We start from the raw sequence: 13,340 nt of genomic DNA, 5'->3' as shown, positions 1-13,340 counted from the left end.
TGCAAAAGCATTGACATATATTTTTCCTACAATAGCCCGACGGGCAGGGAAGAGATAGATTTTGGTAGCCCGACTGAAAAGATCGCTAGCTCCGGGACATCGGGCTAGCGATATTGCAAGCCCTGTATCTGATTGAGGAATCACTCATCTTTGGAAAAGAGAGTTTATTACAGAGAAATGGCTCTTTCCAAAATAAAAGCTATACTATCCGCTTCTTCTGGGCTATATTCTCAGCAGCATAAGGAGAATCATGTGCTAACAGCTGTCTAAATGACTCGGCTAAAGTTAGTAGCATGCTTGCTTGTTTTTTTTCTGCTTCCACTTGTCTTTGCACTAAGATGATGTCGGCGTAAATGTGTAGTCATATTCGTTGTGTTCCCACTAGTGCTTTCAGGTTAATCTCGTTGAAATGACCTTAACGCCACAACACGGCAAATCTCCGTTAACGAGCTACCGCCGATCGCCCCGTGCATGGGGCTAGATGGCCAACATGTTAACGAGCTAACTGCGCTAACACACTAGCTCCCACCCATGTAATTGAGCATTGCGTGGCACATCCAACATACTGTTTTACTTTAGTCCATGACTCGCTTACCTTCAGGGTCATACGTCACATGAAAACCAAAATAATTCCAAACGCCAGATCTGAATGAGAGTGGGGGAGGTCCATCTTGCAAGGAGAGCTTAACTTCTGTCTCGCTAGCTTGCCCTGCGCTCTTCCTTCTGACGATGCTGTCTGTGTTGAGCGCTCAGTGAATCTGCGTTCGACTACTCCGCCTAGGCTGCATTGTCGAGCCTAGGCGGAGTAGTCGAACGCAGATTCACTGAGCGCTCAACACAGACAGCATCGTCAGAAGGAAAGTTGATAAAATAAATTTAAAATTTTGTATTGTTCGATACATATGCGTACCGAACCGAAAGCACTGTATCGAACGGTTCAATATCGATACGAATATCATTGCACCCCTAATATATATATATATATATATATATATATATATATATATATATAAAACCATCATGGAAGGGCAGGCCCCTGCACGGTATGTGTGGCTGTTGCTGTTCTGAGAGTCTATTGTGCAAGTGGTGTGATATGCCCATGTAGAAAGGACGGCACTGCAACGCTGGACTTGCCCTTACTCTGGGCTCCCTCTTTATTCTGGCAACTGGTACAAAGAAAACAGCACACAGTCTTCATTAACAATCTGCAAAGCAACTGCAACATTCAGTTCACCAGCTTGGGAGTTTTTTTCCTTTTTCCTTTTCCAAACATAACACTTAACAAATGACTAAGATATATTTATACAACACAACATCAACAAAATCTTTCTTTTAAAAGTTCTAGCTGAAACCAAACTTGTGATCGTATAGTAGCAATATTATTTATTTATTTTTCTCCTTTTTCCTAACCAACAACAACAATAACATATAAAAACAGCTTTTCTATTATAAAACAATCATCATTGTTCATCATTTTTTTTTCCTATACAACAGCATCAATTAAAACTTATACTTAACAGCGCCTACCTGGTACAAAGAAAACAGCACACAGTCTTCATTAACAATCTGCAAAGCAACTGCAACATTCAGTTCTGTTAAAAAGAATTAGAACAATCACAATCTCATAGAGAAGCATTAGAGCTGAGTGCAAGTCAAAAAGCACCCGACTAGCTAACGAGTATTAGCTTAGCATGCTAACTAAAAATGCTACTCGTGAATAAAGTTACTACCCATGCATCAAAATGCCTGTAACTTTCGGGATACATGCTAGTACTGCTTACAATCAAAATACATGTTGACAATTACCACTATGAGGGTGTTTTCATTAATACAATTACAAAATTGACAACAGTATCGCTCACTAGCACCTACCACCAGCTTGGGAGTTTTTTTCCTTTGCTGAGGCATGCGCTGTGCAGCAATTTGGAACCTTAACAGTTGCAGTTGCTGTGTTTGTCCACCAGGTGGCTCCAACTATTCACAAAGCACATCAATTTTGAGGAAATTCATTAAGCTATTTTCTAACTCTGTTACATCCACCCCCGCAGAATTTCACTCAAAATTAAAGATGCACAACCCACAGCATCCACCAAAATCAACAAAACAAAAGAGAAACCCAAAAGAAAACAGACCCGACATGGTTATATAGACACACCAACTCAAGAAGTATCCCCAAAAGGATGAAGCAGAGTGAGCGGCGCCAACTCACTACCAGCTCCTGGATGCAGGATGCCGTCTACACCCCACACAAACCATGCCCCACAGAAAAAGAAATGTCCCCGCATCGGGACCGAAGTTCAAACATGGTGGTGCAATGGAAAACCAGAATGGAACAAAGAATACACCAAACTGGAAACCACAATGTAGAAAATAAAAAAAACTTACTGAAAAGCCTGACGTAATGACTTAGAGACTTTGCCAATCATCTGACTTGCATCATTAACAACCTCTTGAGTGGACATTACATGGAGCAACCGATTGACTGGTTTGACAATGCGTCCAAAACGAGATCTGACTGGTTGTACATCGCCAGGACCAGAGTGGGTGGAAGGCGTGAGTTGTCTGTTCCCTCCCTGAGTGATAGTCGAGGGGGCCGATAAGCAGTCTCGTTCAGAGGTCACTGAACCGGCTTGATGGTGCAAATCACTCACACTCTCAGGCTCATCAGCCATGCTCAAAACATGACCAGAGGGCTCAGCGCCCTCGCAGCTGTCCGAACGTGCAGCCGACAATTTGTCAACCCATTGCCGAGTTCTGTTCACAGAATCCCCACTCTCTGAGAAAGACAGCAATCCCGTTGCATCCATGGCATCGCCAGATCCAGCTTCAGAAGAAGACTGAAAGGTGCGATCTGCGTGACTGTCCACGTCCACAGGCAAGAAGTTAACAAGCATCAACAGGTTACGGTGCACAACCCTCTCCTGTCCAGTGATAGGATTCTTGATCACATATGTGTGAGTAGCAGGTTTCACACCAACGACAGTGTATATGGTGGACTCCCACCTGTCTGCTGTTTTTCGCTTCCCTTTCTCACGTCTGTTGGAAACCAGGACTCTATCACCCGTAGCGATCAAGTTCCCCTTCACACGGCGGTTATAGAGCTCAGCCTGACGTCTCTGTTCTTTGTCAACATGTCCTTGAGCAATAGCCATTGCCTCTTGAAGATCCTTTGTCAGGGACACCACGTAGCTATCATAACAACCGATTTCAGGATCTTTCAGTATGTTTTTGAACAGCACATCAACTGGAAGACGGGGGACCCTACCAAACATGAGATAGAAAGGAGCGTAACCTGTTGTCTCATGCACAGTACAGTTATACATGAATGTCAGGGTCTGGAGGCGCCGGGGCCAGTCGTGTTTCGCATCAGGAGGGAGGGCACGAATCATGTTGCCCAGTGTCCTGTTAAAACGTTCCACACTACCGTTGCCCATTGGATGGTACGGCGTCGTCCGAGACTTCTTCACACCAGCAACCCTGAGCAATTCGGCAACCAGCTGACTTTCGAATGATGCGCCCTGGTCAGAATGGACCCTCTCTGGGAATCCATAAATGCAGAAATACTTGTCCCAGAGTTGCTTCGCAACCTGTTTAGCAGACTGATCTCGGCAAGGGAAGGCCTGGGCCATCCTAGTAAAATGGTCTGTCACTACCAGCACATCAACAGGTTTCTTGTTAGAATCCTCCGCAGTCCAAAAATCAATGCACACAATTTCCAAAGGTGCAGATGTCTTGATACTCTCCAGGGGTGCCCTCCCCTCAGGATCAGCTGCCTTACCAATGACACACCGCTGGCATTGTCGCACATAATCCTTCACATCTCTGTCAATGTGCGGCCAAAAGAACCTCTGGCGGGCCAGACACAAGCTCCTAAACTGCCCCTGGTGGCCAGCATTGTCATGTGTGCCCTGGAGGACCTCGGGTTTAAGGGCATCAGGAACAACAAATTGGTATCTCTTCTTCTTGGAGACCTGATCCCTAGATACTCTGTAAAGGACACCATTACACATCGTCAGTTTGTCCCAGTGTTTAAGGTACCTAATGACCATGGCACACTCACTGGATCTTTCCCTCCGGGAAGGTCGACGGCCACGTTCCACAAAGTACAGCACTCTGGAGAGGACAGGATCCCTCAACTGCCCCTCACGAAGCTCACCCTCAGAGAACACAGGTTGAGCATCTGTTGCAGGGAGAAGTAGCTGTGGAAGCTGTTGGAGGATGTCAACAGCACGCGTTCTGGCACCCGACTCCCAAAGGGTATGTGTCTCAAAGATGGCAGAGACCTCTTCTTTAGTCAAGGACTGGTTCTTAGCATGCACCGACACATTAGGCTCCTCCTCGACCTGGCCATCGAAGAGATGTCGACTGGAGTTCGACTGTCGAAATGCCTCCTGTACTGAGCCAACAGAGATGGGAAGAGCTTCTCCAACTAGGTTGCTATAGGGACAGCAGAGCAACCTCTCTCCGACAGCCAACTTCACAAACGGTCGACGGCTTAGTGCATCTGCGACAATGTTCTTAGAACCAGGGACATATTTGATATCAAACTCGTAAGATGCCAGCTTCGCCACCCACCGCTGCTCACAGGCGTCCAGATGAGGTTTAGTCATAATGTGTGTAAGTGGATTATTATCAGTCCACACCGTGAAGGCATGTCCCTTGAGCCAGTGGCTGAACTTGTCACACACAGACCATTTCAACGCAAGGAATTCAAGGCGATGAGCAGGGTACTTACGCTGGGCACGGGAAAGGGATTTACTGGCAAATGCAACTGGTCTAGCCACAAAATCACCTTCCTGAACTTGTGAAAGAACTGCTCCCAGCCCATCCAAGGAGGCGTCGGTGGACAAGACAAAAGGGCGAGCAAAGTCAGGATGGGCCAAAACTACTGAGGACACCAAAGCAGCCTTCAGATCCTCAAATGACTGTTGATGATCATGTGTCCAGTCAGTAGGTGTCAGCTTCCGAGATTGCATAGCACGGCTCACACGTGCCCGCCCCTTGCGCTTCTGCTTCTGGCCAGACAGAAGGTCAAAGAGGGGCCTTGCCAAGGCAGAGCAATTGGGCACAAAATGCTGGTAATAGTTCACCATCCCCAGAAATGATCTGACACGGGACTGTGACGGGGTGATCCCATCAGGCTCCATTAGGTCCGCAATGGTCATATTGCTGACAGCCTCGACCTTAGCAGGATCTGTGGACACACCAGACTCATTAATGATGTGCCCGAGGAATTTCACCGTCCTCCTGAGAAGCCAGCACTTCTTTGGGGCCAATTTCAGGTTGTGTTGGCGAAGTCGGCTGAAAACCATTTCCAATCTCTCCAAAGCCAACTGCTCAGATGGTGCAAAGACCAACAGGTCATCAAGGTAGCACAGCAGGCTGAGGAAATTTTGATCGCCAAAAATGCAGGTCATCATTTTCATGAAGCTGGCTGGGCTGTTGCACAAACCCTGAGGGAGGCGGTTATACTCGTACAAACCCATGGGTGTTGTGAATGCAGAGTATTTGCGATCCTCCTCATGTAGCGGCATGTTATAGAAGCCAGAAGTCAAGTCCATCGTGCTAAAAAACGCATTGCCACCAAGGGCTGCCAAGCAATCAGCTTGATGTGGCAGGGGATGAGCGTCCTTTAGCGTCCGCCTGTTGAGCCATCGAAAATCGGTGCACACTCGCAAGTCGCCATTTCTCTTCCACACAAGGACAAGAGGTGAGGCAAACTCGCTAGTAGACTTCCTGATTATGTCTCTCTCCTCCATCTCGTTAAGAACCTGGCGGAGCTTGTGGTATTCGGCAGGAGGCACACGCCTGTAGGGGAGACGAAATGGCCTGTCATCTGTCAGTCGAATCCTGTGTACAAAGCCCTTAGCCTCACCACAGTCCAGATGATGGCGAGAAAAGACATCTTGATAATTGACCACAAGGTCAGCCAACTTTTCTTGCCAGTCCGATGACACATCACAGGATTTCAGGTCCAGGTCACCCAGGCCAACACGGTCCAGCCTCTCCTGTACAGTACCAACATCCACTGTGGGTACAGATGTCCCAGTGGGCTCTGTACGAGTAGACTGTTGACTGAGCTCTGGAACCTCCATATCCTCCAATGCAAGGCAGGTGTAGACATCAGCAAGCTTGGCATTCCTCCGCAGAATAACAGGGTTGTCTGTGACATTAAGGAGCTTGAGTGGGACCCACCTGTCTCCCCAGAGAGGAGTCACCACTCTAGCGACCATGATGCCCCTGGGTGCAGAGCGAGAGGTGGTTGGCTCAGTAACTACAGTAGAGCCGGGAGATATCTTAACATCTTTCGGAAGTTTCCCCCATACAAGAAACTCACTGTTACCTGGCAGGGTGACAGCCCTGTTGCACCTGACTGTGCCCACTTTGTCTGGTATCTCAGTACCAGACCAGCGTTCCAGGCCAGCAAGCAGAGAGAGGAACTGTTCAAGTTCCTGATGCCCTGAACGCGACATCGAAACTGCCTCCCAGTAGCTTGCATCTTTCTTGAACTGACGGATTAAATGTCTGATGACATTCGAGCCAACTATTAAGTCATCTTGTTGATTCTCAACAACAAAGGTTGGAACCAAGATACGACACCCATACACTTCCATGTCAAGCTCCACCACTGATTTAGGCTTCACTCATACACCACCACAGCCAACAAAAACAACAGTGGGTGCCCCCTGATTTCTCAAATCAATAGCACCAGCAGCAGCAAGCCTCTGCAGCGCTACTTCACTCAAAGAACAGGCCATTGAACCACTATCCAACATAGCACCAAGGGATGACTTGCCTCCGATTGTAACAGGAGTGTAGAACAGGCTGTCACTGCTGCTGATTCTCTGTGTGTCCTGAAAAATAACTCTCTCAGACTTGTCTAAGTCCTTTACATTGTCATACAGTTCTGCTGCATCATGTGTGTGGGAGTGTTCTTCATGACCTGTACAGCCTCCCTCAAAGCACAGGTCGTCTAGTTTCCCTGGGCATTGTCACCCGTAGAGGCCCCATTGGCACACGAGCGACGTGTGTGACCGGGCTGAAAGCATGTGAAACAGAGTCGGGCAAAGCGGCAATGGGACTGTGTAGTGTGGTCCTCCTTATTACAGACCTGACAGCTCCTGCCATTGAACAAAGGGGCCCGATTCTGTACTCGTCTGCCACCCTGCCGCGAGGGGGAATGTCCATCCCCAGCCTTCGCTTTATTCAACAGCTCCCTGAGCATCGACATCATCTCACCAAGCACAGCATTGTCGCTGGGCTGCTGACTGTGGGGGAACTGCTGCTCAGGAGCAGGGAGGGCAGACTGCTTCTGGTAATGCAGGGGAATAGTCTGGCATCTATTCTGAGTTGAGGTCGTCGGATTCCGTTCCCCATCCTGTGACAATAGAGGAGGAACAGTGGGACAGCTTGGAGCAAGAAACATCTGCTGCGTCTGGGACAAGAGAGGAGAGGGTGAGACAGAGGGTCCTACCCCAGGTGACGGGGGTGACGTAGGAAGCGCGTCAACACCAGAAGACTTCCTGTCATCGTTATTCAAGAGCTCAACACGCGTGTCATCACGAATTAGCGCTGCTGCATGGGCCTCAACCACGCGCACTCTCACAGAAGACACCCTCTCGCGCCGATACTCATCTATCCTCTCCTGAATCTCCTTGCACGTCCACTCATGTATCTGTTTGTACTTAAACACAGATGCGAGCTCAGGATCTGGGCAGTGTTTCACAAACATTTTAGCGATCTCACCACCAATGTCCTCCATTCGCCTGCCTTGACGCTTCAAACCTTCCTCAGCCATATCAGCAGCCTTGTTGAGGCGTATCCAGTAATCAACAGGATTCTCCCTGTGAGAAGGCAGAGTTGAGTAGAAGTCCTGCAGGGGTAGGCAAGAGGAAGTGCTGCTGAAGTACCTTATCAGCATGTTGAATATGACATCAGGGGCGCAGGAAGTAATAAGCGCAGGATCACTTCTCAAGCCTATCTTAACTACATCCCTGGCCTTCCCCATTAGCCTCCCCATCACCTCCTCTGTCTGCAACGACACATCAAGACTCTGCTTCCTGATGTATGATTTCATCAACTCAACCCATTCAGTCACTGTGTACTTGTCTGTACCATCACCCCTGAAAATGACAGGTTCCCTGTCGGATTTTACAATAACACTGAATTGAGTGTTTTCACTAGGTGTATTCGTATCGCCACCCGAATGTGAAGTCTGGTTATGTGAGTGAGCATTATTTCGGTCGACATCACCAACAGCTCCACTAGACATAAGTCTGGCCGCAATAGATTCACCTATCTGTGAACCAAGTTGAAAGATCATGTCACTAAACTGGTTTAATGTGTCATTCCCATCACCGGGAGTGGAGTGACGTGCTTCGCCCCGCAAAAATTGCCCCACGGGAGACTCATCCGGATCTAAATCCGACCCAAAGGCTCCAACCCTCCCAGGCAACACAGGTGAAGCTCCCTCATCCCTCCCAACTGACCCATGTGACAGTAAATGAGCACGTGCTGCACCTCTACCCCGCCCAACAGAGGAGAGAACATTTTCACATATATCACTCAGCTGGAATTTGCTTGCCATATTAGCATATAAACAGAAAAAAAAAAGGAAAAGCAAGAAAAACAAACCAAAACAAAACGTAGACAATAACAAATATTCAGAGTTGCAGGTGTCAGCACAAGCAGTCCGGAGAGAGTCCCATCAAATCAAAGAACAAACAGTCCAGTACCTCAACGTAATTCACAGTCCAAGACGAGCAAAGGATGAATCTTTAAGCACAATACACTGCAACCTGGGTTGGAGATCTGCATCAAGTTGATCTCAAATCACAGAGTCACGGCACCAATGTGGCTGTTGCTGTTCTGAGAGTCTATTGTGCAAGTGGTGTGATATGCCCATGTAGAAAGGACGGCACTGCAACGCTGGACTTGCCCTTACTCTGGGCTCCCTCTTTATTCTGGCAACTGGTACAAAGAAAACAGCACACAGTCTTCATTAACAATCTGCAAAGCAACTGCAACATTCAGTTCACCAGCTTGGGAGTTTTTTTCCTTTTTCCTTTTCCAAACATAACACTTAACAAATGACTAAGATATATTTATACAACACAACATCAACAAAATCTTTCTTTTAAAAGTTCTAGCTGAAACCAAACTTGTGATCGTATAGTAGCAATATTATTTATTTATTTTTCTCCTTTTTCCTAACCAACAACAACAATAACATATAAAAACAGCTTTTCTATTATAAAACAATCATCATTGTTCATCATTTTTTTTTCCTATACAACAGCATCAATTAAAACTTATACTTAACAGCGCCTACCTGGTACAAAGAAAACAGCACACAGTCTTCATTAACAATCTGCAAAGCAACTGCAACATTCAGTTCTGTTAAAAAGAATTAGAACAATCACAATCTCATAGAGAAGCATTAGAGCTGAGTGCAAGTCAAAAAGCACCCGACTAGCTAACGAGTATTAGCTTAGCATGCTAACTAAAAATGCTACTCGTGAATAAAGTTACTACCCATGCATCAAAATGCCTGTAACTTTCGGGATACATGCTAGTACTGCTTACAATCAAAATACATGTTGACAATTACCACTATGAGGGTGTTTTCATTAATACAATTACAAAATTGACAACAGTATCGCTCACTAGCACCTACCACCAGCTTGGGAGTTTTTTTCCTTTGCTGAGGCATGCGCTGTGCAGCAATTTGGAACCTTAACAGTTGCAGTTGCTGTGTTTGTCCACCAGGTGGCTCCAACTATTCACAAAGCACATCAATTTTGAGGAAATTCATTAAGCTATTTTCTAACTCTGTTACATATGTACCACCGGCAGATAGAGGAGGTGGCTGATATCCAGAAATCCTACCAGTGGCTGGACAAAGCTGGACTGAAAGACAGCACAGAGGCACTAATCATGGCAGCACAAGAACAAGCTCTGAGTACAAGATCCATAGAGGCTGGGGTCTATCACACCAGGCAAGACCCCAGGTGCAGGCTGTGTAAAGATGCCCCAGAGACAATCCAGCACATAACAGCAGGGTGCAAGATGCTAGCAGGCAAGGCATACATGGAACGCCATAACCAAGTGGCCGGCATAGTGTACAGGAACATCTGTGCCGAGTATAACCTGGAAGTCCTGAGGTCAAAATGGGAGATGCCCCCAAGGGTGGTGGAGAATGACCGAGCTAAGATCCTGTGGGACTTCCAGATACAGACGGACAAAATGGTGGTGGCTAACCAACCGGACATAGTGGTGGTAGACAAACAGAAGAAGACGGCCGTAGTGATCGATGTAGCGGTTCCGAATGACAGCAATATCAGGAAGAAGGAACATGAGAAGCTGGAGAAATACCAAGGGCTTAGAGAAGAGCTCGCGAGGATGTGGAGGGTGAAGGTAACGGTGGTCCCCGTGGTAATCGGAGCACTAGGTGCAGTGACTCCCAAGCTAGGCGAGTGGCTCCAGCAGATCCCGGGAATAACATCGGAGATCTCTGTCCAGAAGAGCGCAGTCCTGGGAACAGCTAAGATACTGCGCAGGACCCTCAAGCTCCCAGGCCTCTGGTAGAGGACCCGAGCTTGAAGGATAAACCGCCCGCAGGGGTGCGCTGGGTGTTTTTTTTATATACACATATACATATATTTATATGTGTACACACTACCATTCAAAAGTTTTAGAACACACCAATTTTTCTAGTTATTCATTGCAATTCAAAAGTCCACTGAAGAGCATGAAATGGTACAAAGGTAATCGATGAACTGCCAGAGTTTGCAAAGAAAGTCAAGGCGTCAGTGAGTACTGAGGGCAACCTCTGACAGGAAGAGGTCTGGCAGACCCAAAGCCACAACTGACTCAGAGGACAAGTTTCTGAACATTAACAGTTGTATGATAGGTGGCTCACAGGACAACAGCTTCAAGCACAGCTTAATAGTGGTCATAGTAAGCAAGTCTCAGTTTCAAATGTGAAGAGAAGGTTTCGAGGTGCAGGTGTGACAGAACGAGTTGCAGCAAGGAAGCCATTGCTAGGATTGCATCAGAATAAGGCAAAGAGCCATGCGTAAAAGCTTTGCCAAGAACTACCTCAGGAAAAAAGAACAAGATGGTAAGCTTGAAAACATGGAGTGTCCAGCACAGTCTCCAGACTTAAACCCCATCAAGCTGTTTTGGATGAACTGGACAGCAGAGTGAAAGCAAAGTAACCAAGGGCAACACATTTATGGGAACTTCTGCAAAAGATAGGAAAAGAGGTGTTCAGCTGTTTTATCTGCCAAAGGTGGCTACTTGCATGAGTCAAAAGTTTAGAATACAATAAGTTTAGGTCTATATATTGATTCCATGATTTCTTTTCTAACTCCAATTTCTTATTTGTACTATACTGTCATTTCAGAGTGCAATGAGACATCAAACTGCATTATTTTCAATAAAAAACTGGAAAAATTGGGGTTTTCTAAAACTATTGACCGGTATTCATATATAACATTATACACGACATCATATATAAATGAATTCTGCTCTCTACCAGAAAATCCTGACGGAGAGTGTCCAGCCATCAGTTTGAGCCCTGAAGGTCAAGCACACTTGGATTATGCAGTAGGAATATGACGAGAAACACACCAATCCACCCCTGAATGGCTCAGAAAAAAATAAGTAAGCAATGATGTTGTTGTTTGTTTTGTTTTTTACTGTGGTGCATAAGTGTCTTCCACTCCTTGATGCTCTCCTTGATGGTAATATTGGATGCTGGGTGCTTTGCATTGCTGAGACAGGCTAAAACATTTATCTGTTGTTGTCACACTTCTGAAACAACATCTGCAATGTTGTTTCCAATTTCTGATTCTGTGGCTGTGATGATTTTGAGTAGCAAACATTTTCTCAGCATGACAGAAAGCTTCAAGGTTTTTGTAAGGATGCCTCCCTCTGCTTGAGTGAGCTGTCTGTCAGACAAATTTTTCCCCTACTTGTCTACATTCTTTTTGTGTGTCTGATATCGATCCCTCTATTAGCAGTTTAGCCCTATTACGCCCTTCGTATCATATTTTGATACATGGGTTTCTGAGACCTCTATCTCATCAACATGATCAATACTTGCCATAATTTCAAAATGTTATGGAAAAATTATTTTTTTTGCCTAAAATTAACATTGTTGTTAACAAAAACACAATATAAATTTTTGTTGAATCTGCTCCTCTTTTGATTTTAAAGTATCAAGTAAAATTTGTCTCACATGTTTGTTTATCAGTTGACCTAAGGCATAGCAGCAGATCTGTGCCTTCTGGAAGATATTAGTAGCTTGGAAGCTCTTAACAGATTATCTCATTACAGACTTTTAGAAGTTCTTTGACTTACATTAGATTTTAGAGTTTAATTACAAATTTCATTGCAGTCAATACTTCTTTAGTCTGACAACTAAGAAGGGGTTAGTCAGTACTGCATTGCTGTTTGGTTTTCCAAGCTGTAGAGTCAAGTCTCAATTCGGTTGTCTAAGAAGCTTGGAAAGAAAAGCGTCTGGACTTCTTTAAGTTGCTTGAAGACGTTCATCTCTCATCCGAGAAGCTTCTTCAGTTCTAAGGGCCAAATGGTGGAGAGTCCCAGATTTAAACCCAGTGGGAGTTTTCCCCCAAAGAGGGACAAAGGACCCCCTGATGATTCTCTACCTAATCACATGAGCCAAGGTGTGAAAACGGGTGTGGGTCACAATCAGCCAGGGTTTCGGGTGAGCTCATTGTGAAGCCTGGCCCCACCCTATCATGTGATTTCCTGAGGTCAGATGGCCCAGGGTGTGAGTGGGCGTTAAGGCGTCTGGGAAGGGATCTCAAAACTGGATTATAGATGTCAAACAGTTGGTGTTGTAATCCACCGCCTCTGTTCAAAGATGGTCGCTCACAGTGGACATAAATGGCTTCTTTCCCTCCTCTTTCAAACCATCTGTCCTCTCTGTCCAAAATGTGAACATTGGCATCCTCGAAAGAGTGTCCTTTATCCTTAAGATGCAGATGGACTGCTGAGTCTTGTCCCATGGAGCGACATCATATATAAATGATCTCAATTCAGTTGTTTCTTCATGGGTGCATCCAATAGTAATAGTCAGTAACAGTATGTGGGCTGTGTTAGTTCTGCTATATTAGAGCATTCCACTGATGGAGGAGAAGGAATTGGTGGGTTTCTTCTCTGATAGATGGAAAGAGTGGGTTCTTGGCAGCTTGCCACCTCCTAGGCCAATTAAGTAATCCAGCTTCCAACTCCAGGGAGTTTTTAAAACTTCCATCCATCCAACCATCTTCTTCCACTTATCCGGGGCCAGGTCGTGGAGGCAGCAGCCC

General features: G+C 46.0%; 2 protein-coding genes across 2 annotated transcripts in view; both read left to right on the top strand.

Moving 5' to 3' along the window:
- LOC146571934 (voltage-gated delayed rectifier potassium channel KCNH1-like) overlaps positions 1-13,340 on the top strand; it is a 112,635-nt gene that overhangs the window by 80,490 nt on the left and 18,805 nt on the right. The window lies entirely within an intron of this gene.
- Positions 3,961-11,650, top strand: LOC146571935 (uncharacterized). Its single transcript, XM_085275936.1, has 2 exons — positions 3,961-10,622; positions 11,543-11,650. The coding sequence occupies exon 1, from the start codon at positions 9,841-9,843 to the stop codon at positions 10,585-10,587; it is 747 nt and encodes a 248-aa protein (XP_085132062.1). The 5' UTR covers positions 3,961-9,840; the 3' UTR covers positions 10,588-10,622; positions 11,543-11,650.

This window comes from Mchenga conophoros, linkage group LG6 (genome assembly GCF_057382185.1).
Source record: "Mchenga conophoros isolate Kocher_MC1m ecotype Shallow Benthic linkage group LG6, M_conophoros_male_GT1.1, whole genome shotgun sequence".
Classification (NCBI taxonomy): Eukaryota; Metazoa; Chordata; class Actinopteri; order Cichliformes; family Cichlidae; genus Mchenga; species Mchenga conophoros.
The sequence above is the reverse complement of the archived record's forward strand: the minus strand, read 5'-3'. Positions and strand labels throughout refer to the sequence as shown.